The following is a 27,557-nucleotide window of genomic DNA, read 5'->3' as shown; positions in this document are numbered from 1 at the left end:
TCATTTTCTAGCTTGAACTAGTAAATCTTTAGCGTCATTGATTTTTGACTGTTATCTAAGGAGATCCTGCCTTGTCTGGGTGATTTAAATGCATAATATGTCAATGAGCATCTCTTTCCTTTATTGGCTGTAGGGCTCACTCCTAGTAGTAATGCTGCTTCCCATTTTGTCATTTTGGGTTCACACTCACCTCTGTAATAGCCACTGGTGAGGGCAGATTTTGATAGACTGTGAAACATGTTTTACTTGAGGCTCCATATGCTTCATGGCTTGCAAAACGTAACAGCCTGCACATCCTGCAGCAGCAGTGGTCAGTCTAACGACTACCAGTGTATTGGCCGTAGTTCTGGCTCAGCTCCTCTGCCTCCAGGGAGAGCACAGTTGATTCCAGCCCAGAAGCCACAGGCACCAACTTCATTCCTCCATCAGAAAGCAACGCGGCTGCCACCAGCAAGCACGAACCGCCCAGACACGGGGGCCCCAGCACTTCAGCTTCATCTTTTAAAGGAAAGAGTATCAAAGAATTTATGGACATATTTTAAAACCACCATCCTTAACTCCAATGCTTTTTTTAAAAAATAATTTTTTTTTTTATTCTTAAAAAACAATTTATTTGTTTTTGTTTCTGGCTGCGTTGGGTTTTTGTTGCTGCACGCGGGCTTTCTCTAGTTGTGGCAAGCGGGGGCTACTCTTTGTTGTGGTGCACGGGCTCTTTGCGGTGGCTTTTCTTGTTGCGGAGCACAGGCTCTAGGCGCGTGGGCTTCAGTGGATGTGGCATGTGGGCTCAGTAGTTGCAGCACGTGGGCTCTAGAGTGCAGGCTCAGTAGTTGTGGCGCACGAGCTTAGTTGCTCCATGGCATGTGGGATCTTCCCGGACCAGGGCTCAAACCCGTGTCCCCTACATTGGCAGGAGGATTTTTAACCACTGCACCACCAGGGAAGTGCCCAAACGATTTTTAAAGGTTTTTTTTTTAAAGGCCTACAAGAGGAGTTAAACTTTTTCCATAAAGGATCAGTTAGTAAATATTTTTGGCTTTGTGGGCCATATGATCTCTGTTGCAACTACTCAACTCTGTATCAGGAAAGTAGACTAGACAATAGGTAAATGAATGGACATGGCTGTGTTCCAATTAAATTTTATTTACAAAAAATAGACAAGGAGTTGGATTTGGCCCATGGGCTGTAGTTTGCCATCCTCTAGTCCAGAAGATTCTTCTTCAGGAACACAAACCAGGGACTTCCCTGGTGGTCCAGTGGCTAAGACTCCGTGCTCCCAATGCAGGGGGCCCGGTTTTGATCTCTGGTCAGGGACTAGATCCCACATGCCTCAACTAAGAGGTCTCATGCCGCAACTAAAGATCTCACACACGGCAACGAAGATCCCGCTGCCTCAGCTAAGACCCAGCACAGCCTAAATAAATATATAAATAAACATTTAAAAGAACGCAAACCAAAAAGTTGACTCACATAGAAGACACATAATTTAAAGCCAGGGATCTGTGCATCTTTGACCCTTCTCAACCAAGTCATAAGCTCCTCCGGGATAAGAACCATGGCTTATAGTTCTTTTTATTCTCCTTCAGCACTTAATAAAGTTCTGAGCATGTAGTTGCTATTTAATTAATAATTGTTTATTATTTAATGGGTTCATAGTATTCTGTTGTATGACTATTCTATAATACGTAAGCAATTGTTTCTAGTCTTTGTTGGTACAAATAAGCTTCAATAAATACGGTTCTACATACATATTTGTAACACGTATGAGTGTATTCTAGGAGAGACTCCTAGAAGTATAATTATTGAGTCAAATATCATGTGTACTTTTGGGACTTCCCAGGCAGTCCAGTGGTTAAGACTCTGCGCTTCCACTGCAGGGGGCACGGCCAAAAAAAAAAAAAAAAAAAAAGATCATGTGTACTGTTAATCTGACAAAAAGAATTTCAAATTAATGTTAATGTGTAATTTATTTCATATAATAAATGTACACTATTTCAGGACAAAATATACAAGGTGCCTTGAACTTTATTTATAGACTTGTATTTCCTGTGTGATCTTCATAGAACACTGTAAGCCCTTTATATGCAAAGTAGTACAATTGAATGCTGATGACCAATGTATCTATTGTCAAGGTGGTGTATGTAGGTCACAGAGCAGGCAGAAATGAAATAAGTCTCTTGTTACCATGTTTTCAGAAACTTCTTGAGATGTCTCATAGAACTTTTAGATTTCCCAGAACATAATACAGAAATCACCACTAGCACTGCCCTTGCCACATCAAAAGCTCCTATCCTGAGAGTCCTTGTTAAAACACAAATATGTTCAGGAGGCAGTATATCCCCTTATCTCACTACTATGTCAGTGTACACTATGGAAAGTATGAAAGGATTGGCCTGGCATCAGTGGACCAAGAAAGGGTGACATTTTAAAAAGTCATTTTTGGGACTTCCCTGGTGGTCCAGTGGTTAAGAATCCGCCTTCTAATGCAGGGGACGTGGGTTCAATCCCTAGTCGGGGAACTAGGATCCCATATGCCGTGGGGCTACCGAGCCTGCATGCCACAACTAGAGAAGCCCGTGTGCCACAACAAAGATCCCCGTGTGCCACAACTAAGACCCGAAGCAGCCAAGTAAATAAATAAATGAATAAAAAGTTATTCTCGATTAAAAGAATTTGCTGGAGAGGGGAGGAAAGGACCAAATTGTATTGAGTACTTATTAAGTATCAGATTCTTTACTCATGTTTCCGGTTAAAGTAGATATTATTTATCTTTCTTTCACAGATGAGGAAACAGGCTCAGAGGATTTATTGACTTTATTTACGTGTCAGTCAAGTTTGATTGGAATTGGGGTCTAACTCCTAAGCTGTTTCTACTATATTATGCTGCCTCCCAATATGCTCAGAATGTACTGATATTCTCATGCTAGAGACATACAAGACCTCAGAGCACTGATTTCCCTAGCCTGGCCTTATGACACTAATGAACTTCAGGAAAATTTCAGCCTTTGCTCTGTCCAAGAACAAAGCAGGAGCTGTCCATCTGAAAGCAGACTTTTCAGCAGGTAAAGGGAAGCTGGCAGAAGAGATAGGGTAACCAGAAGTAATTACCTTGACCTAGAGTTGAGAGAAATGGAATGATTTAATTTAGTCATATTGTCTGGTCATTATGCTAATTAGAGGAAATAAAAAAGAAAGGGAAGGCAAATGGAAAGGAAAACAGTGGTGGTTAGGGGAATACTTGAGAGAAATAAACTGTTTGCTATTTATGGTCCCAATGAGGTAAAATCAAAACTGAAACTTCTTTGCTCTTCCTCTTTATGATTTTACTTTTAGGGGAAAAATCTATTTCACTGTATTTCAGTTTCTCTACCTAATAAATATTAGAGACAAACTTTGCTATTTTAACAACTACTTCTGTCCCTGTGCTTGGAGATTGTTCCTGGATTGTATTTCTTCCAAATATATAATATATATGAACATATATATTATAATGAAGAAGCTAGAGTAAAATTTCACTCATTTGGACTCTAGTAATTCAGAATTTAAAAAATCAGTTGTGGGTTGTGCTGAAATTTATGCTATTGGGGGTATAGATTTTTAAAAAATGACAACGAAGTCATTGAAAAAACAAATGGTGATATTCAAGTCATTTAAGGGAATTAATAACCTGTAAATAATTTAACACCTATTTCATATTTATTGCTTCTGTCTGAATTCAGACCAAAAAAATGTTGAATTTATTCAGTAAAGAAACTCTTGTTTACATGGCATTCAACAACTGAATTAATCCCTAAGGGGCTATTATACACCTTAGATCTGCATTTTGGGAACGCTGAAAGTAAGAGGTTAAAAAATAATTTTTGGAAGGAAGGGTTGTGCTAAAAGGAAGTAGAGAATTAGGGTCTAGAAACTATTATTGGAATCGACACGTAAGAGGTTTTTTGGTGACATCCAGAGGTTAGTTTTGGTAGTGTGGTGTGAATGGAAGCAAATTTTCAGGGATTTCAGGAATGACTAAGTAGTAAGGAACATTCATTCCAAATATTTGGCAGGGAAACGAAGGAGAAAAAGGACAGTAACAATGTAGGGTGGGAAATAACTGCAAGTGAAGATTTTTGCAAAAAGTGGGAGACTTCTGCATGATGGGAGGCAGAAAAAGAAGATTATTCTAGAAAGAAATGGAAAGGAATGGGATTAAAACATTGGGTAGAAATGAACAAATTAATAAATTAGATCTTACAAAATAGAAAAAAATTCTGGTCTTTGAAAGTCAGTCTAAGAAAATGAGAAGACAGGGCACACACTGGGAAGAAACATTTGCAAAACACATATCTGATAAAGTATTGGTAACCTGAATATGTAAAAGACTCACTAAACTCAATAATAAGAAAACAATCAAAAACAGAAAAAGAAAAAATGGGCAAAATATTTGAACAAACATTTTACAGAAGAAGATATACGGATGGCAAATAAGTACATGAAAAGATGCTTGACACTATTAGTCATTAGGAAAATGCAAATTAAAATGACAATGAGGCATCACTACATACCTAGTAGAATGACTTAAAAATAAATAAATAAAACAAAACCAACAATTGATAATGTCAAATGCTGCTGAGGATGTGGAAAAACTAGAACTCTCATACATTTGTGGTGGGAATGCAAAATGGTACAGCCACATTGGAGAACAGTTTGGTAATTTCCTATAAAGTTAAACATGCATTTATTCTATGACCTAACAAACCCACTCCTAGGTATTTACTCAAGAGAAATGAAGACTTATACCTACGCAAAAACCTCTATGGGAATCTGAAAAATATATATATATGTTATATAATATATATGTATGTAATGTAATGTTATGTATGTTATGTAATATATATATATATAACTGAATCACTTTGCTGTACACCTGAAACTAACACAATATTGTAAATCAACTGTACTTCAATCAAAAATCAAAAATTAAAAAAAACCTCTATGGGGATATTTATAGCAGCTTTGTCCATATTTTAAAAATACCAGAAACATGCCAAATGTCCATCAACATGAAACAGACTGTGGTACACCTCTACAATGGAATTCTGTTTAGCAGTAAAAAGGAACAAACTACTAATACATGCAGCACCATAAATGACTCTCAAAAGCATTACGCTCAGCGAAAGAAGCCAGATTCGAAAGTCTACATACTGTATGGTTCCATTTATACATTTGGAAAAAGGAAAACTATAGGGACAGAAATCCAGTCAGCAGTTGCGAGGGGGCTGAGGGTAGGGGAGGTACAAAGAGGTGTGATGGAACTTTTTAGGGTGATAGAAATACTACATATCTTGATTGTTGTAATTGTTACATGACAGCATAAGTTTGTCAAAATGCACAGAAACTTACACCATAAAAGGATGAATTTTACTATATATAAATTATACCTCAATCAACTTGAAATACAATTTTTAAAAAAATAATAGTTCTCATATTTATTTATTTTTGGCTGTGTTGGGTCTTAGTAGAGGCACACAGGCTTTCTAGTTGAGGCGCACAAGCTCAGTATTGTGGCTCGCAGGCTTAGTCGTATCCCCTGTCATGTGGGATCTTAGTTCCCGGACCAGGGATTGAACCCCCGTCACCTGCATTGTAAGGCAGATTCTTTACCACTGGACCACCAGGGAAGTCCAAAGAAACAATTTTAAATGGTTGGGTAGAGAATAGTTTCTGGGAAAAAGTATTGGTAGGAACACTTGAGCACGCACGTTTTTTCTTGCTTTAAAGCTTTTGCATACATGTGTCCTTCACTTAAGGAGTCTCTCCTTTTCCTTTTTTCCTGAATAACTCCATATTCTCCTTTGCGTTTCAGTAAAGCATTACTCCCCCCACCCCCAGAAAGACTTCCCTGGCCCATAGACTAGGTTAACTTTTCCTGTTGTGTGTTCCTAATAGCATGCTTATCTAATCCCTATGGCAGAGTGTATCATACGCTATTGCAACTGCTTATTCGTTTCTCCTCTTTTGTGCTGTAAGCTCCCTGAGAGCAGGAATAGCACCCATCTTAGTTAATTACTGTATTCTTGTATTTAGCACAGAGCCAGGAAGAATATTTGTTGAATATATAAAGCAGAAGGTTTGGAATGGCTAAATGAGAAATTGAATATTAAATTGATAAGGGATGAAAAATATGTAAGTTATTCCCCAAACTACATCTCCAGTTCTGACCTCATACCTATGTTCTACTTACCATAATTCAGATTGTCTATGTGATATCTTCACATAAATGTCCCACTGTTACTTAAGGCTTAATACTTCTAAGCAGAAGTAATTTTCTCCCTCCTCAATTTCATTCAAATTGAATTATTTTCCCAATTATTCTATTTCTGTCAAGTGGTATCTCTATCCTTATAGTCTTCCAAAAGAGAAACTTAATTACATTTAACTTTTCCTTCTACTTGCCCTCTCATCTAATTTGATATAAAAAAAATTTAAGCCCTTCTTTTAAAATGTTTCTCATTCACATTTGCTTTCTTTTTACTCCTACTGCTGTTCTTATAGAGCCAATATGGTCAGAGAGGCAGACACCAAGCAAGGAATCACATATTTGAAAATGTAATTATGACTTGCAATCAGTACATAGAGGAAATAAACAGAGGGCTATTATATGGGATGGGGAGGACCTAATCTATATAGAATGGCAAAAGAACACTTTGAGAAGGTTACATTTAAGCTGAGAAGAATGAGAGAGAGCCAGCAATAGGGAGAATAGAAAGAAGACCATACTGAACTGAAGGAAAAGAACGTGCATAGTATTTGAGGTGGGGAAAAAAATTGGTGTTCAGTTATAGCATGTTCCAGAAACTAAAAAAAGATGATTGTAGCTGGAGGGCAGTGAGCAATGGGGAAGAGTGATAGAGAGGAGGCTGGGGAAACAAGCAGGGACCAGGTCATGTGAAGTGTTGTATACTATGGCAAAGGGTTTGGATATTATTGTTTCTAATGTGAAGCTACTGAAGAATTTTAATCAAGGGAATAACATAATGCAAGAAGTGGCAAGCAAGAAAATTGCTAAACATGTGAACATATCTAAATAAGCATTTATTGTAAACAACATTAACAATGATTTTAAAATCTAGATTGAGAAGATGTTAAAACTAAAATATTAGATAACGACAGTGAGCAAGATGGGAAGGAAAGTGATTGGAGATAAAGTTTTACAAAGCCCTTGATTATTCGGGAAGAGAATAGGTAAATTAACTTTAGACTTTCTAATGTGCATGTTAAGAAGGTAAGAATAATTATCAAAAGGATAGAAACATAAAGGCTCTAAATCAATAAAGGTGAAGAAAGAGGAATAAATAAAACCAGAACCATCCAATAAAAGGCATGCAAGGAGGAAAAAAAGTTTAAAAGATGCATTATAAATTGAAAAATAAAACCACATCATAGAATTGTAGAAATAAGTCAAAATATGTCAATAATTTAAATATATTAAGCTTGTCAGTTAAAATCAGAACTGCTTATATTAGGTAATAAGGAAAATATCTAGCTATATGTGTTTGCCATAGACATAGCTAAAACATAAAGGCATAGAAATTTGAAAGCAAATGAATGGAAAAAATATATGATGGGCAAATATCACCCAAAAAGAATGTTAATGTAGTGATATTAATACCAGACAAAATAGACTTTAAGGTGGAAAGCACTGTTAGAAATAAATTTATTTATTTATTTATATTTTAAATGTACCTCTTTTTGTTTGATGTGCACCATTTTAAAAGTCTTTATTGAATTTGTTACAATATTGCTTCTGTTTTATGTTTTTTGGTTTTTTGGCCCTGAGGCATGTGGGATCTTAGCTTCCCGACCAGGGATCGAACCTGCGCCCCCTGCATTGAAAGGCAGAGTCTTAACCACTGGACTGCCAGGGAAGTCCCATAAATTTATTTTTAAGATAAGTAATAAAGGAATAATTTACCAAGGAGATATAGCAATTCTGAATCTATATGTAACTTACAATACATCTTCAACACATATAAAGTAAAAATATCATTGACAGAATTGCAAGAAATAAACACATTTTAAATTACAGTGGGAGAGGTTTTTTTTAACCACATTTCCTACAGAAACAAAAAGCAGACAAAATATTAATAAGGATTGGAAGATATGAACAACACAGTTAGCAAGACTGATTTCATGGATACAGCCAGAATCCTTCACCTAACAGAGATTACATGTTATTAAGTACACACGGAAAACTTACAGCATCTTACTGCAAAGCCAGTCTCAAGAAATAGCAAAAGAATTGATATCACATGGACTACATCCATTTTTTACAAGAGTATAACAAAACTAGAAATCAACAACAAAAAACCCCACACCCCACAATAGAGTAACTTTTAGTTTCTACCTTAAACACATAGGTGGATGGTAATAGTGCCATTTACTGAGATAGGAAAGTCTGAAAGAGGAAAGGGTTTTTAAGCTGGGTGGAAATGGGGTCAGAGGAAAGATGAATCAGTTCAGAGACGTCTGGGCAACCTAACACCTAGTGAAGTATTGGGACAGATGTACCTCAGCTTAGTCACCAGCCGTAGATTTAATGTGTCTGCTGTGACCACACTTCTTTTCAAAGAACCCTCTTTCTATTTTGGGATTTTGTAAATTTGAGTTTGAAATTTACCTAAATTAATATTGTCAATTAATTGGTTATATCGCCACCTAGTGGTGTACTTTAGGATAGCAGGAGATGTGTTTTTGTTTATTAGATGAATTCCTGTATACTTTTTTAAAAAATTAAAGAAATCAAGGATTATAAAACCATCGGTTTCATTGTTCAAAATATTGCCATTATTATATCTATATTATGCACTTTTTTCCATATCCCAAACTATCAATATTGCTTTTATTTTAAACTATTAATATTGCAAAATGTTAGATCTCCCCAAACAAAAAAAGTTGAATGCACAAAAAATTACACAAATAGCTAATATTTGTTGAATGCTGACTACGTGCTAGGCACCACTGTAAGTTCTTTACATTAGCATCTCGTTTAATGTTCACATCATTTCTATAAATACTATATATTATGCCTGACTTGAAGAAATTGAGGCATAGAGAGATAAGTAATTTAATCAAAGCTACAGGGCTAGTAAACCACAGAGATGAGATTTGAATATAGGTAGTATGGTCCTATAGCTCTTTTTTTTTTATGGCTCTTAAGCTTAATCATTATGAACATTGTTTAAATCAGGAAAAAATGAATATAGTCTAAATGTTTAACAATAAAGAAAATGGCCCAGTAAACTCTAGAGTGTCAGTTTGTTAGAATGCTATGCAGACATTTAAAATGATAGATTCAAAGATTATGTAATAACATGGGAAACTATTTATAATGTGAAAAATCTAGCCAATGTTATGCATACAGTATTAGTTATACATCTGTATGTGACAGTCTAATATGTTTTTTTATTTTTTGTTTTTAAAAACTTATTTGGAAAAAAAACTTATTTGGAAATAATTTCAAACTTATAAGAAGCTGCAAAAATAAAAATAGTACAAAGAACAGTCATATACCTTTTACAAAGATTCACCTATTGTTATTTTATCCCCTTTGCTTTGTCGTTTATTCTCTCTCTCCATACACACACATAATAAATGCCAATTTTTTTCCTGAACCACTTGAGGTAAGTTACATACATCATAGCTCTTACCCCTAAATACTTGAGGATATATTTCTGAAGAATAGGGCTTTGCCCTATAGCTATTGACTTCATAAATTTACAATGGTAGAATACTTTTATCTAATTCACTGTCTATATTCCAAATTTTTAAGTTGATCTATTAATGTCACTTATAGGCTTTTCTCTTTCCAGGACAGGTTCAATTTTAGGGTCAGGTACAGTATTTAGTTGCCATGTCTCTTCAGCTGTCTTAAATCTTGAACATTTCCCAGTTTTTCTTTGCCTTTTTTTGACATTGACATTTTTAAAGAATGTAACTCCGCCCCACCTCCACCTTTTTAAAAAAATAGAACATTTTTCATTTTCTGTTTGTCTGATGTTTCCTCGTGATTATATCATCATACACTTTTAGTAGGGATACTGTACAGATGATGTCATAACCTTCTCAGGATATTACATCTGAAGGCACATGATGTCTATCTGTCCCTCACAGGTAATACAGTTTTAATTTTCATCATGCAGTCAAGGTGGTACCCACTACCTCCACTGTATAATCATCTTTTAATTTTTTTCCTTGCAACTAATAAGAAGTGGGGGGGATAATTTAAGACCATTCATATATTCTATTCTTCCCCCAAATTTCTCTTACATTTAGCATCTATTGGATGACTCTTGATCCTATCTTTACCATGAACACTGCCAAATGATGATTTTCCATCTAGCACCCTGTCCATATTTACCACTAGTACCTCACAGGGCTGCATTATGACTTTCATGAGCCCTATGATATTTTGCCTTCCTGGGCCCTTTACTCCATAAAAATTTTTTAAAATTATATTTATGACTATGTTGGTATAAAGATTAATATGATCCAAGCTAGATTTATTGTTATACATTTATTTTTCTTTTGGTTTCTTTTAAAAGAAATAAAAATTAAAACATTTTCATTGGCCTTTAAAAGTATCATGGGATTTTGGGACTTCCCTGGTGGCTCAGTGGTTAAAAATCCACCTGCCAATGCAGGGGACACGGGTTTGAGCCCTGGTCCGGGAAGATCCCACATGCCGCGGAGCAACTAAGCCTGTGCGCCACAACTACTGAGCCTGCGCTCTAGAGCCCTGAAGCCACAGCTACTGCAGCCCGCACACTTAGAGCCTGCACTCTGCAACAAGAGAAGCCACCGCAATAAGAAGCCCATGCACCGCAACAAAGAGTAGCCCCTGCTTGCTGCAACTAGAGAAAGTCCGGGTGCAGCAACGAAAACCCAATGCAGTCAAAAATAAATAAATAAATTTAATTAATTAATTAATTATTTAAAAAGTATCATGGTATTTAGACACTGTGCCTAATGGTAAGTTGACTCTAGGCCCTCAGTATTCTGCATTAAGCAAGAGGCCTCCCTTCTCCCCCATTTATCTATCTATCTGACTATCTATCTACCTGTCTGTCTGTCTATCTATCTATCTAAGATTATGGACTCATGGATTGCTATTTTTCTCAATGGTGTATAGTTCATTATTGTTTTTACTTAGTTTGGTGCTCAGATTGTCCCAGATTTGGCCAGTGGGAGACTCTTCAAGCTGGCCCCCATGTAATATGCTCCTGTCATCTTCTAGCACTTACTATCTGGCATAACAAGATGTTCCAGGCTCCAATTGTACCTACATTGCCCCAGCGCTGGTATCAGCCATTTCTCAAAGGAGCCCAGGTTCCTTCTAGTGGGGCATGGTATTAGAAACCAAGATCTGGACACCAGATATGCTCATTGCTATTGGGTTATATTTGCTACTTTGGCTATTCTTTCCTTTGAATAGCCAGAGCTAGGAAATATAGGCATATATGTACATATACATGGGTACAGACATAAACATGTATATACACACATATTCATATTTTAGAAATCATGAGTTCACACCAGTTTCTCTAATTCCAACCTATCTCTGCAGGATTCTTTCTTGTCCTCCCTATTCTATACTTACGTATCCTTTCTTCCACAGTGAGATACTTGGTTCCCAACAATTTCCTCAATCTTAGATTACATATAAAATTGTTTCAGAATTGCTTTGCCCATACCATTATAATTAACAATCATGCTAAAAAGAGTTTAGGATTTGTTTGCCCTTTTCTCTCTCTACCCTCTCCAAAACTTAGGATATAATGTGTCCATAAATTCCTTGGATTAGTTCCCTTTTTAAATTTTATTCCCATTTAGTGTGGTCATGGTATTCATTTGAAATAAAGTGTGTTCATTTGTATGATTGGATTTTGGTTTTAGTTTTTCCTCCCTTCTTATTATTTTTGAGTATGTAAGATATTAACAAGCTTTCAAAAGTCAAAACTATATAAAAATTTACATTCAGAGAAGGGTCACTCCCTTCTGTTTACTCCTTCCACCCCTTCTCCTTGTAGGAAACACATTTTGTTGTTTTCTGGTTTATCCTTCATGTTTCTTTTTGTAATGATAATGCATGTTTCCTTGTTTTTCCCTTTTTTCTTACACAAAAGGTAGCATATTATATATGTTCTTTTGCACTTTGCTTTTTTCATTTAATATCTCCTGGAAATCATTTCATATCAGTTCATTGAGATCTTCCTCATTCTTCTTTACAGCTGCATAGTACTCCATTGTATGAGTGCATTATTCAAACAACCTCCCTCAGTTAGATATTTAGGGAGGTTCCAATATCTTGAAATTACAAATAATGCTACAATGTATAATCTTGTTCAGGTGTATTTTTATGTTATTAAAGGTATAACTTCAGGATAAATTTGTGCAAATGGGATTACTGTGTTGAAGGGTATATTTGTATGTAGTTTTGCCACATTCCCTCCAGCAATGTATGAGAGTATCTGTTTTCTTATATCCTTATCAACAAAGTGTACTGTCAAGGTTTTGATTATTTTGTCAATCTAATGAGTGAAAAATGATATCTCAATATGCTTTAATAATGTCCATTGTTCTTATTATGAATGAAGTTGATATGTTTTTATATATTTAAAAACTATATATATCTCTTTGTGAATCGTCTGTTCATGGCTTTTGCCTATTTTTCTACAGGAAATCTTCTGCATTTTTACTGTTTGATACAGTAGCCTCTAGTCATATATGGTACTTGAGCACTTGAAATGTGGCAAGTACAAATGAAGGACAGAATTTTAAATTTATTTAGTTTTAATTGCTTACAATTAAAATGTAAATAGCCACATGTGGGTAGTGGCTACCCTACTGGACATCACAGCTTTATGTCTCACTTGTAGCTCGCAGAAGCCCGCTTAACTCCTTTTCTCTAGAATCTGAAAAAACTGAGCTGTAATATCATGATTCACTAATGATCCTATCATTGCCCTATCATACAGTGTTTATTTGTAGTAATCTGATTAGTGTCTGTATACCTCATTGGATCACAAGCTCCTCGGGCAAGGGCTGTGTTTGTTTTTTCTCAGTTTTATATTGTGCTCAGCACCTAATCCAGTATCTAGAACATAACAGGTGCTCAATAAATATGTGAGCACATGAATGAATTTAAAAGTATATGAACACCGGGTCGCCGCGCTGCGCGCCACTGGTCTCCCCACCCCACCCCGCCGCGGCCGTCGGGAGGGGGCTACCCGGCGGCCGTCGTGTTGGCTGGGGCCGTGTGCGCGCACGCGCGCGCGCGCCCCGCGTCCCTGGGGGAGGTGGGAACCCGCTGGGGGAAAAAAAAAGTATATGATTATACCTTTGCTATAAATGTGGACTCCACTATCTACTGCGTGTGTGTGTGTGTGTGTGTGTGTGTGTGTGTGTGTGTGTGTGCGCGCGCGCGCGCACGCTTGGAGGGGGTGCGGTTTCCAGAGACAAATCTAAAGATGTGGAGATGATACCAAGACCAGGTTATTCAAGAGAAATGGAGTTGGTTGCAGAATACTTTGGAATCAGGAAATTGGCTTTATTAATAAGATTTTTAAGCACTCACTTTATGCCAGACAGTATCCCAAGTACTTTATGTGAAGTGTCTTATATTATCCTCATAAAATGACCCTGTGGAATAAGTACTATTATTATCCCCATTTTACAGATGGCATGGAGGAAAAGAGGAGTAACTTGCCCAAGGTCATACAGCTAGTGAGTAGTAGAGCAAGCGTTTAAGTCTAAGCAATCTGACTTCAGAGCCTACCTTCTTAACCACAATGCAGTATTGCTTTCTGTTTGATTGTGTCCATATGGTGACAGAAGCTTAGTAACCTCAAATGTCTGCATCAAGCTTTTGTCCAAATTTAAGCTTCAGTAAGCCACTGTCTCCTGGAGGTTTAGACCTCTTTCCAGTGGTGCAGGTGGAGGGAGACTGGGATAAGAGGATATGAAAATCTACAGAGGATCCCTTTTCTCCAAAAGTCAAACATATATTTTTGCCTCTCGGATTTTCTGCCTTGTACATAATAAAGGGAAAATAAAGCATTTTCTTTGATAAAACAAGACACAAAATAATCAATCCCCCCTTCTCCAAACCTCTGGTCTAGTAAGAAAACTTAAAGAAAGCTAAGAGTTACTATAGCCTTATGAATTAGCTAGTTTTATTCAGCTTTCCCTCTCTCCTCCCTTCATCTCTGTCACATATTTAGTGCTCCATACATAGTCCTATTTAGTTGATATTCCTAATATTGATATGTTCTTTCATTTAGTTGTTTCTTTAATTGTTTCATGTAAGGATATCTTATCTTCCTGTGCTAATTATACTCTGCTTGCCCCCGACCCACCCCCTTTCCTAGATTCACTCTCCATCCTTTCCTATCCTGCTTTGAACCATGGAGCACTGATCTCTATGGGTGACATCACCTGGGTTCCCCTGCCCTCTGGCTTCCAATGGGTTGAGCAGAAGCTTGGCACAGGGGTGGAAAGAAGAGCAGGAAGAAAGAGGGATCGGGGTATTTCTTTTCCCTTCTTTCTCCACTTTACTACCATGTTCTCAAAGTAGCTGCCTGACAGCCCCTCCTGCGGGGCTCCAGCATTCGCGGGGCTCCAGCATTCTCTGGGCTCCCATAACACTTTCTTCACCTTGCCCCTGCATGTCTGGGGAAGGGAAGGTTTTAGCAAACTCTTGCTCATCCCTGGGTGACTCTACATACCTGCTATTTCCTGAACTGCACACATCTTTGTAAACAGGCCCTTTAATAAATTATTCTCTGTGAAATTTTTTGAGTAGAATATTATTTCCTGCTTGGGACCCTGCTCAGTACATTTCCCCTTTAGAAGTCTTTCAAAATTCTTAAAGGCATGGAGGAGGCCTAGACTTTCAACTAGGGATAAGATTAAATAGGCCTCAGGTGGATTGTCCCACAAATTGGATCAGGTGATTTTATCACTCCATTTCCAAGATTATTCTGGGGAGAGAGACTCTGAATGTGACAAACGTGTGTACCCTGTTATATGTATCAGAGATAGTTCCTCAGGCTCTTTTTACAGCTTGAATGAAATGACCTCAAGATTATTCATTCTCTTTGCCCTGGGACTCTGATCATCAAGAAACCTTGTGAGGGCTTCCCTGGTGGTGCAGTGGTTAAGAATCCGCCTGCCTAGAGAACAAACGTATGGACACCAAGGGGAGAAAGCGGCGGGGTAGGGTTTGTGGTGTGATGAATTGGGAGATTGGGATTGACATATGTACACTAATATGTATAAAATGGGTAACTAATAAGAACCTGCTGTATAAAAGAATAAATAAAATAAAATCCAAAAAAAAAAGAATCCTCCTGCCAATGCAGGGGACACAGGTTCAAGCCCTGGTCCGGGAAGATCCCATGTGCTGCGGAGCAACTAAGCCCGTGCACCACAACTACTGAGCCTGCAAGCCACAACTACTGAGCCCACGTGCCACAACTACTGAAGCCCGCGCGTCTAGAGCCCGTGCTCCACAACAAGAGAAGCCACCACAGTGAGAAGCCCGTGCACCGCAATGAAGAGTAACCCCTGCTCACTGCAACTAGAGAAAGCCCACATGCAGCAACGAAGACCCAATGCAGCCAAAATAAATGAATTAATTAACTAAAAAAAACAACAACCTTGTGATTACTAAACTGGTTCCCAGGTAACCTGATCCAGAGAAAGGGGTACCCTGGAGGGTAGTAGACACCAATAATCCAGACCGTGAAAAAAGTATAGTCTTCACTTAACATTAATCATGAAAAGAAAAAGAACGCAGTTCCCCATCTTTCCCCTTCCACAAGCACACTATGTTTTTCGTGGTTTTTTTTTTTTTTGCTATGGCTTCAGCCCTGTGGTAAAATGAAGATTCCTGTTACCCAGATCTATAAACAAGTCTGTATCTGTACTCGGATATGGTATCCATATTCTATCATCCTTCCTATTATAATAGAAGAATCATTTTTTCTGTCCAAGAGCAGCCCCTCTCCTTGTGCTATTATGCTCATCCTCTTTTGTCTTCTGAAGGGCTTCCCTCTTCAATTATCCCCTTTTTTTCCCACAACTATTTCTTCCTTCTTATTGGAATATTCTCATTAGCTTACAAGCATGCTCTAGCATCTCCTGGTTTGGTAAAAACCCTCCCTCAACTCTACATCCTCTTCCAACTAGTGCTTCATTTCTCTGCTTGTCTGAACAGCAGAATTTTTGGAAAAAGTTGTTTACACTGGCTGTCATCACTTCCTTACCTTTCATTGACTCCATTCTGGCTTCCTTCCAGGAAACCCATCACTCCACTGAAACAGCTTCAGTCAAGGTCATCAGTGACCTCCATGTTGTTGAATTCTATTGCTCTTTCTCATCTTACTCAGCCTCTTATAAACATTGGACACAGTTAACCAGTCTCTTTTAAAAAATACTTTCTTCTCTTGACTTCCATGGCACCATTCTCTCAGTCTCCTTTCCTGACTCCTCCTCCTCCTCTGTTCAACCTCTAAATGTTGAGTTGTCCCAGGGCTAAGTTCTAAACTTGCACTATGCACACGTGGCTATTGAGTAATTGAAATGTGGCTAGTGTGAAATGAGACATGCTGTAGGCATAAAATACTCTCTAAGTTTAAAAGACTTGGCATGGGGACTTCCGTGGTGGCACAGTGGTTAAGAATCCGCCTGCCAATGCAGGGGACACGGGTTTGAGCCCTGGTCCGGGAAGGTCCCACATGCTGTGAAGCAACTAAGCCCATGCACCACAACTACTGAGCCTGTGCGCTAGAGCCCGCGAGGCACAGCTACTGAGCCCACGTGCCACAACCACTGAAGCCCGCGTGTCTAGAGCCCATGCTCTGCAATGAGAAGCTACCGCAATGAGGAGCCTGTGCACCACAACAAAGAGTAGCTCCTGCTCACCGCAGCTAGAGAAAGCCCGCGTGCAGCAACGAAGACCCAGCAGAGCCAAAAATAAGTTAATTAATTAATTGACTGATTAATTAATTAAAAAAGGACTTGGCATGAAAATATATGTAAAGTATCTCATTAATAATTTTTATATGAATACATATTGAAATAATATTTTAGGTATACTGGACTATTAAAATTAATTCCATATGTTTCTTTTTACTTTTTTACTGTGGCTACTAGAAAACTCAAAATTACATATGTGGCTCACATATAACGTATTGGGCTGTGCTCTTCTATATCCTCTTCCCTATCAACTTTCTCTTTTCATCAACTTATCTAGTGCCATAGCTTTAAATGCCATCTATATGTTGACTTCCAGATTTAAACCTCTAACTCTGACCTCTCATTTGAAGTCCAGACTTACAGATCAGCTGGGAATTGAATTTCCATTTGAATGTCTAAAGGTATCTTGGTATCAATATGTCAAAAATGGATTTTCTCTTTTCTCCAGCCCTATTATGTCCCCTGCTAGTTTCCCATCTCAATCAATGGTGCCATTATCTGTCCAGTTGTTCAAACCAAAAATTGAGTCATCTTTGATCACTCTATTTTCCTTACCCATTTCATCCAATCTTCCAACGAGTCTTGTTGGTTCCACCTTCAAATATATTTTGAATTCCATCCATTTTTCTTCATCTCCACTGCTACTATCCCAGTGTAAGCCACTGTCACCTCCCAGACCACTGTAACAGCTTTCCAACTGCTCTCTTTGCTTCCACTCTTTTCCCAATACAGTCTCTGCTCTATATCTCAGAATGATCTCTTTTAAATATACACCAGATCATGACAGACCTCTACTTAAGCTGTTCATGACTTCTCATTGTACTTAGAATAAAATCCATACCTACCATAGCTTGCAAGGCCCAGCATAAGTCTGATCCCTACTTATCTCTCTAACCTCATTCCATGCCACTCTTTCCCCTTCTTATAATGATCTCCAACTTCATTGGCCTTCCTTCCATACTTTGAATCATGTCAAGTTTGCTATTGCCTCAGGCCCTTCCTATGGTATTCTTCTCTCTGCCTCAAATGCTCTGCTCCCAGAGTTTGCAGGGCTGATGTCTCTCCATCCTTCAGATCTCAGCTCAAATGTAGCCTACTTAGAAAGGCCATCCTTGCAAGTGGTATTCTGTCCTAGTCGTTTTCAATCTAATCATATCACACACTCGCTCTTTCTTCCTTCTTCTTTTCTTTCTCTTACAGAAATGTTTTATGTATTTGTTTCCTTTTTAGTGTCTGTCTCCCTTGAAGAGTATAAGCTCTCAAGAGCAGGGACCTCGTGTGTCTTATTTGCGCCTGCATTCTCAGCATCTGGTATGAAGCTTGGTCCAGAGTAGACACTAAAGATAGTTTTGAGTGATACATTGCAAAATTAATATGAATCAAATGGTTTTTTGAAAAGAATGAATAAAACTATTTGGGAAATAAATAAATTCACTTTGGGATGAATAATATAAAATGTCTTAGGAACTAAGGCATAACTTAAGGAGCTATGCATTGGGCCTTAGTAGATATTAATCCCTTAGTGTGATTGAGTTTGTCATGTTCAGCAAATATTGAGGACCTAGCATTTGCAGAGCATACTCTCTCTGCCCTCAGAACTGGGAGAGCTGGTGCTCGCTTCGGCAGCACATATACTAAAATTGGAACGATACAGAGAAGATTAGCATGGCCCCTGCGCAAGGATGACACGCAAATTCGTGAAGCGTTCTATATTAAAAAAAAAAAAAAAGAATTGGGAGAGCTGAGAGAACAGTGGGACACTGAGCCTGAGAGGCAAAGGGGAGGGATGACATTAAAGAAGAAAAGTGGGGAGTGGGGGTAGGGGAGAGGCCCAGGGCAGGTGCTAGCTCAACAGATAATAGATCCTAACTCTAATATTGCCTAGATTTTAGCTCTAGCAGCAACCATGGCTATTATTTCTTTGCATCTAGGTCAGTATGCATAGTAGGTGTTCCATAAATGCTTTTTGGTAGAATAAATAAAATTATGAATTTTAAAGAAAACTCAGGAAAAGTGAAGTCTTCAAATTTCTGACCTTGGATGATATTGGAAGTGTCTGGGAAGTAAATGAAAAAGAAGGAACATGAACTGGAAATTATGAAGTAGAAACAAGGTTGAATTGGACACTCAAAGGTACACTAGCCTGAGGATTTGGGAGTAAGGGACTAATTTCTTCTCCTCATCCTGCTTCACGCCCCCAGAGTTGAATCAACCTCAGAATTCCTGTTGACCTCAGGAGAGGATTCCAAATACACAAATCAGGAAAACAGAGAGAGGAAAATCTTTGAATGTTAAACAGCAAAAACATTCAGCTTGAAAGACATCTAATTTTTTCTCAATCCAAATTAGACAGGCTATGATGCTTAAAAGAAAACGAATGCTGGTGCGAAGCACGAATGTATTATCTGATTGAAATAACACAGGACAGATACATCTGTGTCCAGATTGTACTTCTGCTGTGGTCTATTTTAGGGAGCTTCTGGATTTGAATCTAAAACTGATATCTGGAAAAGAGATAATAATTTGTGCTCACATAGTGCTTTTCATTCAAAGGTCTCAAAGCACTTTACAAAGAAATAAGTATTATTATCCCAGATGGAACAACTCAGACAGAGGGGCTGCTGCCCTCTTCAGCAAATTGGAGAGTGTAAGCCCTTGGACTCTTGATGCAGCCCTAGGCTCTAAATTTTTTTTTTTTTTTGGCTATAAATTATTGAATCATGTCCTCTATTGATTGGGAGCTGGGACTACCAATGATGTGACTTTTAAAAATATACATACAAAGTAGAACATCAGGCTCTATGCTTAAGAATTTTAGCATGTGTTCAAAAAATATGAAAATGGCTGGTTTTAAAACTGCTGATTTGGGGTAAAGTATGCCTACTTAAAGTAAGAAAATGGTTATTCTAGTCAGACTAATACTAGTTAACATGTGCTAAGCATTATTCTAAGTGTGCTATATATATTCTCTTATTTAATACTCACAACAATTTTTTTTTTTTTTTTTTTTTTTTGCGTTACGTGGGCCTCTCACTGTTGTGGCCTCTTCCATTGTGGAGCACAGGCTCCGGACACGCAGGCTCAGCGGCCATGGCCCACGGGCCCAGCCGCTCCACGGCATGTGGGATCCTCCCGGACTGGGGCACAAACCCGCGTCCCCTGCATCAGCAGGCGGACTCTTAACCACTGCGCCACCAGGGAAGCCCCTCACAACAATTTTTTAATCGAAGTATAATCGACACGTGACGTTATATTAGTTTCAGGTGTACAATATTATAATTCGGTATTTGTATACATTGGGAAATGATCACCACAATAAGTCTAGTTACCATTTGTCACCATAAAAAGCTACAAAATTTTTTTTCTTGTGATGAGGACTGTTCAGATTTACTTTCTTAGCAACGTTCAAATTTGCAATATAATATTTTTGACTATAAGACTCGCGGCAATTTTAATGAGGTAAGAACTATTATCACTTTACGCATTTACCATTGAGGAAACTGAGACCCAGAGAAGTTAAGTAACTAGGCCAAATGTCAGCTAAGTAATTGGCAGAGCTGAGACTTGGATGTAGGCAGCCTGAGTCCATTACCCATGCTCTTAGCCAGTTACTCAGTGCCAGGTACTGTGAAGCATTTTGCATGCGTTATGTCACTGAATCCTCACAAAACCTCTAGAGGTAGGTATATTATTATCCTGATTTTATTTGGGAAGGACAGTAAGGATTAGAAAGGTGAAGTGACTTGCCCAAGCTCCCATTCTAGTATGTGGGGAGCCAGGATTTTGCAACATAAACAAAAAGAACACTAGGCAGGAAGTCAGGGTTTTAGTGATGTTTCTGCCACTAACTAGGCTGTGTGACCTTGAGCAAATCCAATAGTCTGCATGGTCTCCACGTCTTCCTCTGTGACAGGAGGCCATTGGGCTACATTGACGCTGATTCCTTCCCAATGCTAATATCCTCAGAGTCTCAATATCTGTTTTCTATCTGGTCCCTTGTTTAAAAATCCTTGGAGGAAAAGAAATTAACCACACAGAACCTGAGAGTGACTCTGGAAGCCAAATTTAGAAAACAGATCTCAAAAGGAGAAAAAAAAGAAGTTTACAAAATATCTTTACTTAGAAAATGAGACTGTCCTGCAAATTGTTTGGCTTGATTTGTGAGACCCAGTGACCACATAAAGGCCATACACATCACCTTGATGGAACAGTTCTCCGGGATGTAATAAGCCATGTAACCTGGTTCTGTGGCCATTTCTGGCCACTGAATCGGCTAAAGCTGGAAGAAGTCCATCCTCGTGTGGGAGGGATCTGGGAGAAGAAGCCAAGCTTTTCATGTGGGTGTTCTATCTTGAATTCAGTATGTCTATACCATTCTGTCTACTTCTGTTTTTGTTCTCAGTGATTATTATGTAGTGACACAGCCCACTGCTACCATGAACAAGTTTTTTCACAAGCATGTGGGGAGACTGTATAGTGAACAGGTCTGCCTTCCATTTCTCTGTCTGGTTCTGTTCAAAAGTATTAGCTTGATCCACAGGAAACAAAATCATTATCTTGAAGAGATTTCTGTACTCCCATGTTCATTGCAGCATTATTCATAGTAGCTAAGTTACAGAAACAACAAGATCAATGGATGAATGCATAACTATGGTATATATATATAATGGAATATTATTCAGCCTGAAAAAAGAAGAAAGTCCTGCCATTTGTGACAACATGGATGAACACGGAGGGTATTATGCTAAGTGAAATAAGTCAGCCAGAGAAAGACAGATACTGCATAGTATCATTTATGTGTGAAATCAAAAAAAAAAAAACAAAGTCATAGAAACAGAGAATAAAATGGTGGCTGCTGGGGACTGGGGAGTGGGGGAAGGGGGAGAGGTTGGTGAAAGGGTATATGCTTTCAGTTATAAAATGAATATGCTCTTAGAATATAATGTATAGCATGGTGACTGTCGTTGATAACTATTGTATAGTTGAACTTTGCTAAGAGAGTAGAACTTAAGTGTTCTCATAAAAAAAGGGGGGCAGAGTATAGAAGGTGGTAGATACTGTTAATGAGTTAATTGTAGGAATCCTTTCACAATGTATACATGTATCCAATTATCATATTGTACACTTTAAATATATGACAATTTCATCAAGTATACATCAATAAAATAAAAATAAATAAAAGACAGAAAAAAAAAAAGAAAACCAAAAAACGCCCCAAAATGTGAGCTTGAGTTTGTGAGAAACCTTGGTCCTATCAGTAGCTCTGTGATCTTGCGAAAGTCAAATTCTCTCAGAGTCTCAGTTTTCCTCATCTTTTGTAAAATGATGCTTATACCATTTGCTTGCCAGTGTTGTACATTTCAAATAGTCTGACATTGGTGGAAGTATTTTGGAGAGATTGGAGACCTCTCAGACGACAATGAAAGCGAGGCTGCAAGACGCCTTCCCCTCAGAGAGACACGGTGTTGTGCATAAAGCAAGCCTGAATGGGAATCCCAACACTGCCTGCCACTTGGGCAATTTACTAAACCTCTATAAGTCTCTTCAGTTTGTAAAATGCAAAGTTGTTGAGGCATGGAAATATAAACATGAAGCTCCTGACACACAAGAGGCCACTTAAATATGGTGGCTATTATTATTTTGACTATCAATTATTGAATTACAGTGAAGAGTTAGCAGGTTCAGAATATCAAGCTTTATTTTCTGAGACTGTGTACCAATTCACTTTGATCCCTAAGGAAAAGCCAGAAGAGAACTGGGCTCTCTTCTCTACTAAATGGCTGATGTTAATTCTGTAAAGCTTATCTTCATACACACCACACCTTGGGGAAATCTGGACAAGAACCTCTCTTCCTTTTAGACATCTCTGCCTAAGTCTCCACCCTCTGTGGCCGCAGGAATTCTAGTGGACAATTGGGATCTCAAAACTTATCTTTGCGTTCTAAAGAAGATAAAGTTATAGTGCAATAATTCCCAACCTTTTAATTCCCTAATAATTCTCTTTTTTAGCACCAGAATCTCATTTTAAAGTTAAAAAAATTTCAAGGAATCCCATATAATAATAGTTCTACTTTAGGTCGCTTCTGATTGAGAAAATACATGATAAAAAAAATCAGCATCAGTAAAAAAAATTAGAGGATCCTCTCTCAAACATTGTTGGGAATAGGTAGTACATGAACTTGATAAAAAAATTCACAAGGTACAAAAGGGAACACCATGAAAAGCATTCTTCTTGCACATTCCTCCGCCACCCATCCTCCACCACCCAGTGCCCTTCCCCAGAGCCTACTATTGTTTCCATTTCTGCTGTGTCCTTTCAAAGGTAATCTATGATCTACGAATACTTATGTATGTATCCTTTAAAAAAAGACAAAATGGTAACATACCTTGCCACTCCTCTTCACCTTGTTGCACTCTTCTGCATACTTAACAATGTCTTGTTATACTTTAAAATGGATATGTGAAAAAAGAGATGGAATATGTATTGTTATTCACCACACTGGCCTCTAGTATTGAAAAATTGCATTGCATTTTTTTTTTTACATTTTTAAAACCTTTTTATTTTATATTGGAGTATGGTCGATTAACCATGTTGTGAGTTTCAGGTGCACAGCAAAGCAACTTAGCCATGCATATACACGTATCCATTCTCCCCCAAACTCCCCTCCCATCCAGTCTGCCATATAACATTGAGCAGGGTTCCCTGTGCTATACAGTAGGTCCTTGTTGGTTATCCATTTTAAATATGGCAGTGTGTACATGTTGATCCCCAGCTCCCTGAATGCATTGCATTTATAATATACAGAAAATCCTAGTGTGCAATAACTACATACCACATAGAGAGTCTCAGCTCTTAGATTAGGAACCACCAGTATAAGTAAAATATCAATAACATTCAACATTAATTTTGGCCCTTACTCTACACCAGGCATTGTTCTAAGCACTTTACACTTGTTATCTCACATAATCCACATCCTTCAAATCCTTCTAATCCCAGTTTAAATGTTATCTCCTCAGAGAAACCCTCCCTTATCCAAGTAGACCTACCCTCTCCCCTTTCCATTATTTCCTATCATTTCATCCTGTTTATTTCCTTCAGGACAGTTACCTATTCGTCCTATTTCACCTATTTGTTTACTGTTGTCTCCCGAATGGAGTAAGAGCTTTGGGAGCGGGGACAGTGTCAGTTTGGTTCACTGCAGTATATCCAGTGACCAGTCCCATGCCTGGGTGCTGGGCATAGAGGAGCCATTCCATCAGATGTTTATTGAATTAAGTACACAATGAGCAAAAAACAATTTTATGAGGTAGACCCTAGTATAGTCTCCATTATACGAATGAGAAAGCTAAGCCCTAGAGAGGGAAATAGAGTCAAGTCAAAATTAGTAACTTACAAAATTGGTTTAAAACCCAGTACTGCTTGACCCTAGAGCACAAGCTCTTCGCCACTACCCTGGTCTCAGGAACAGAAGACTGAGTACAATCTTGGCTGTGTATGATCTTGAGTAATACCCTTTTCCTTCCTGGGATTGTTTCTTCCATTGCAAAATGCGAGGGTGGAGTTAGTAATCTTCCTTATAGCTATGATCGATGAAAATGCAAAAGGAGACACTGAAGGGGCCAACAAGATTGGCTTGATGCCTTTAAGACAGCTGATTTCCATTCTTTAATTCCTACCCTCCTTCTTTCACTAAGGATTTGCTGATCCTTATTTTATGCCAGGCACTATGTTGGTTGTTCCTTTGGATAGGTATCTAAAGCCTAATAGGACATAGTCTCTGCCATTAAGGTGCTTAGTCTGATGGGTCTAATGCAGACCCATTAATAGCTGCTTGAAGTACAGTATAGGTCTTTGCCATAACAGTAATATGTATGAGGCACATGGTAACACAGAAAAGGAAGGAATTAATTCCACCTTGTATGCGTATGGTGGTGAGGATGGTGGTGCATATGTAGGGAGGGAGGGATGAGGTTTACTGCTGAGCTAGGCCTTGGGGATAGAATAGTTTTCCAGGTGGACAAGGCGGAGGTGAGGCTTCCTGGACACAAGAGACATCATGTGCAGAAGCACACCAAGAAACAGTATGATGTGCTGCGGACTGCTAGGGTAGGGGCTTGGCTCCCAGAGAATAGAGTTGGCTAAGTAGAGGGGGCCCGTGAAGAGCCATGCTGAGGAGTTTGGACTTTACTCCTGAGAGCAGTGGCATGGCCAAATCATATTTATATTTTATTTTTAGAAAGATCACTCTGGCAGTGGTAGGACTGGAGGAGGGTGATGAGGTGAAAGGTGTGGAGACTAGTGAGAAGGCTTTGTGGTGGTCCAGGTGAGAGGTGAGGAGCACTTGGACCTCGGGTATTCATGCAGAGTTGGAGAGGAGCTAGATAAATCGGGGATTTTTTTTTTTAAAAAGAAGTGGCAAAGGACTTGGTTGTTGGTTGGATGAGGGAGAATAAAATGAGACTGAGGGACTTGCTGGATTGGGTGGCCAAGTATAAAACGGTTCCATTAATGATTATATGGAATTAGGAGTTGGGTGGGAGAAATAATGCTGTTGGCTTTGAATATGTTACGTTTGGGGGGGTCTCTTAGCCAGGAGGAAAGCTCTAGCTCCCTCTTGCCTTTCCAGAATAGCATTCCTAGCCAAAGTCAGACATCCTCGGGCCAGTTACCTGCAGTCCCCAGTCAGGGATAAGATTCTCCAAGACCTCACTGGAATTCCTGAGCTCCATATGCTTCAGGGATATAAGCTGGGTCTTAAAAACTCCCTGTATCCTTATTGATAGAAGGAGAATGGATCCCTAACTCGCTTTTTAAAATCAGATGCTGGCTTCAGTGGAGCAAACTCTCCTGCCTCTTTGCAAGCAGCACACTTTTAAAAAGAAACCATTTCCTGTGGGGCAGCTCTGGCCCTAACCGGCTCTGGCTCTTAGGTTGGCTCCCAAGAAGCTCCCACCTCCTTTAGGAAGAGGCTTTTTTAAAAGAAGATGAGGTTGTATACCGTGTAACCTGGTCCCGCCTGGCTTCTGGAGAAAGCCCAGAGACCTGGGGACTGGACCCTCTCTCAACCACCACCCGGGGTTAGGTGTCCTCAACGCCGAGGCAAACTCCATGTAGCCCCAATTCTCCCCCAAATGACGGGGCTGGGATCCTCCCCCACCTTAACTCGAATCTCCAGCGCTCACCTGGCGGTGGCAGGGCCAAGCACGTGGGCCCGATTAAGGGCTGGCCTCTAGGGTCCTCCCAGGGAAGGGGATATACAACCCCAGGAGGCAGGAGGCTGGCCAGTCACCCGGGCCGTGACAATCTCCTTGGCTCCTACAGCCGATGTCCAAAGGCAGGGCACAGCCTGTGTCCCACTTCCCCCTTCATAGGACGGTGCCAGAATCTGTTATCTCTACTCCGCCCTCTGCTCACGGACTACCCCACTGTCGTGCCCATAAATCCCAAGAGCAAAGGGTAGCACAATTCCTCCCGCGTCCCTGCGGGCCCTGAAGCCGGGCACTGAAGCAGTGCAGTCCCAAGCTTCCCCTGCAGAAGCCGCGCTCCCCACTCGGTTCGGGGGTAGAGGGGGCGCGAGAGAGCAAGTGGGCGGACGTCCCATCCTCCGCATCCACCTCCAGGTCCTGGCGCGCAGGGTGGGAGCGCTGCGCGCCTCCGCGCTGCGCATAGCGGCCCGCTTGCCGCCTGCCCCCTGCCCTAGCTGGGCCGCCTCCCCGGGCTGCGGGTGGAGGGCTATAAGGCGCTAACGTTACGCTGTTTCCGGTTTTCCAGCGGGCTCTGGTTTCCCCTCCCAAGGCGGCGGCGGCGGCGGAGCGGCGGAGCCCCCCAAATGGCCTGGCCAGATGCGGCAGGTTTGCTGCTCAGCGCTGCCGCCGCCGCCACTGGAGAAGGCTCGGTGCAGCAGCTACAGCGACAGCAGCAGCAGCGAGAGGAGCAGCAGCAGCAGCGGCGGCGAGAGCAGCAGCAGCAGGAGCAGCAGCAGCGACAGCAACAGCGGCATCTCTCGTCCCGCTGCGCCCCCAGAGCCGCGGCCGTCGCAACAGCCGCAGCCCCGCAGCCCCGCAGCCCGGAGAGCCGCCGCCCGCTCGCGAGCCGCAGCCGCCGGCGGCATGAGGCGCGACCCGGCCCCCGGCTTCTCTATGCTGCTCTTCGGTGTGTCACTCGCCTGCTACTCGCCTAGCCTCAAGTCGGTGCAGGACCAGGCGTACAAGGCACCCGTGGTGGTGGAGGGCAAGGTACAGGGGCTGGCCCCGGCCGGCGGCTCCAGCTCCAACAGCACCCGTGAGCCGCCCGCCTCGGGTCGGGTGGCACTGGTGAAGGTGCTGGACAAGTGGCCGCTCCGGAGCGGGGGACTGCAGCGCGAGCAGGTGATCAGCGTGGGCTCCTGTGCGCCGCTCGAAAGGAACCAGCGCTACATCTTTTTCCTGGAGCCCACGGAGCAGCCCTTGGTCTTTAAGACAGCCTTTGCCCCTCTTGACACCAACGGCAAAAACCTCAAGAAAGAGGTGGGCAAGATCCTGTGCACTGACTGCGG

The 27,557-nt window shown here is 40.1% G+C and overlaps 1 protein-coding gene, 1 non-coding gene and 1 pseudogene across 4 annotated transcripts in view; 2 read left to right on the top strand and 1 right to left on the bottom strand.

Moving 5' to 3' along the window:
* Positions 1 to 26,499, bottom strand: LOC115860267 (mitochondrial import inner membrane translocase subunit TIM14 pseudogene; annotated as a pseudogene).
* LOC115860300 (U6 spliceosomal RNA) lies at positions 18,633 to 18,739 on the top strand. Its single transcript, XR_004042406.1, has one exon. It is a non-coding gene; the product is annotated as a U6 spliceosomal RNA (small nuclear RNA).
* NRG2 (neuregulin 2) overlaps positions 26,477 to 27,557 on the top strand; it is a 181,563-nt gene continuing 180,482 nt past the window's right edge. For 2 of the 3 annotated variants that reach the window (XM_030869438.2, XM_030869439.2), the window contains exon 1: positions 26,478 to 27,556. In XM_030869438.2, coding sequence (XP_030725298.1) covers positions 26,866 to 27,556 — 691 coding nt within the window. In that variant the 5' untranslated portion in view covers positions 26,478 to 26,865. Of the gene's footprint in view, position 27,557 lies in introns of all 3 variants that reach the window. The other variant, XM_030869436.2, reaches the window with a different exon arrangement.

The sequence above is a fragment of the Globicephala melas genome, chromosome 3 (assembly GCF_963455315.2).
Source record: "Globicephala melas chromosome 3, mGloMel1.2, whole genome shotgun sequence".
NCBI classification, from domain to species: Eukaryota; Metazoa; Chordata; class Mammalia; order Artiodactyla; family Delphinidae; genus Globicephala; species Globicephala melas.
Note: the sequence above shows the minus strand (reverse complement) of the source record. Positions and strands in the feature narration are given on the sequence as shown.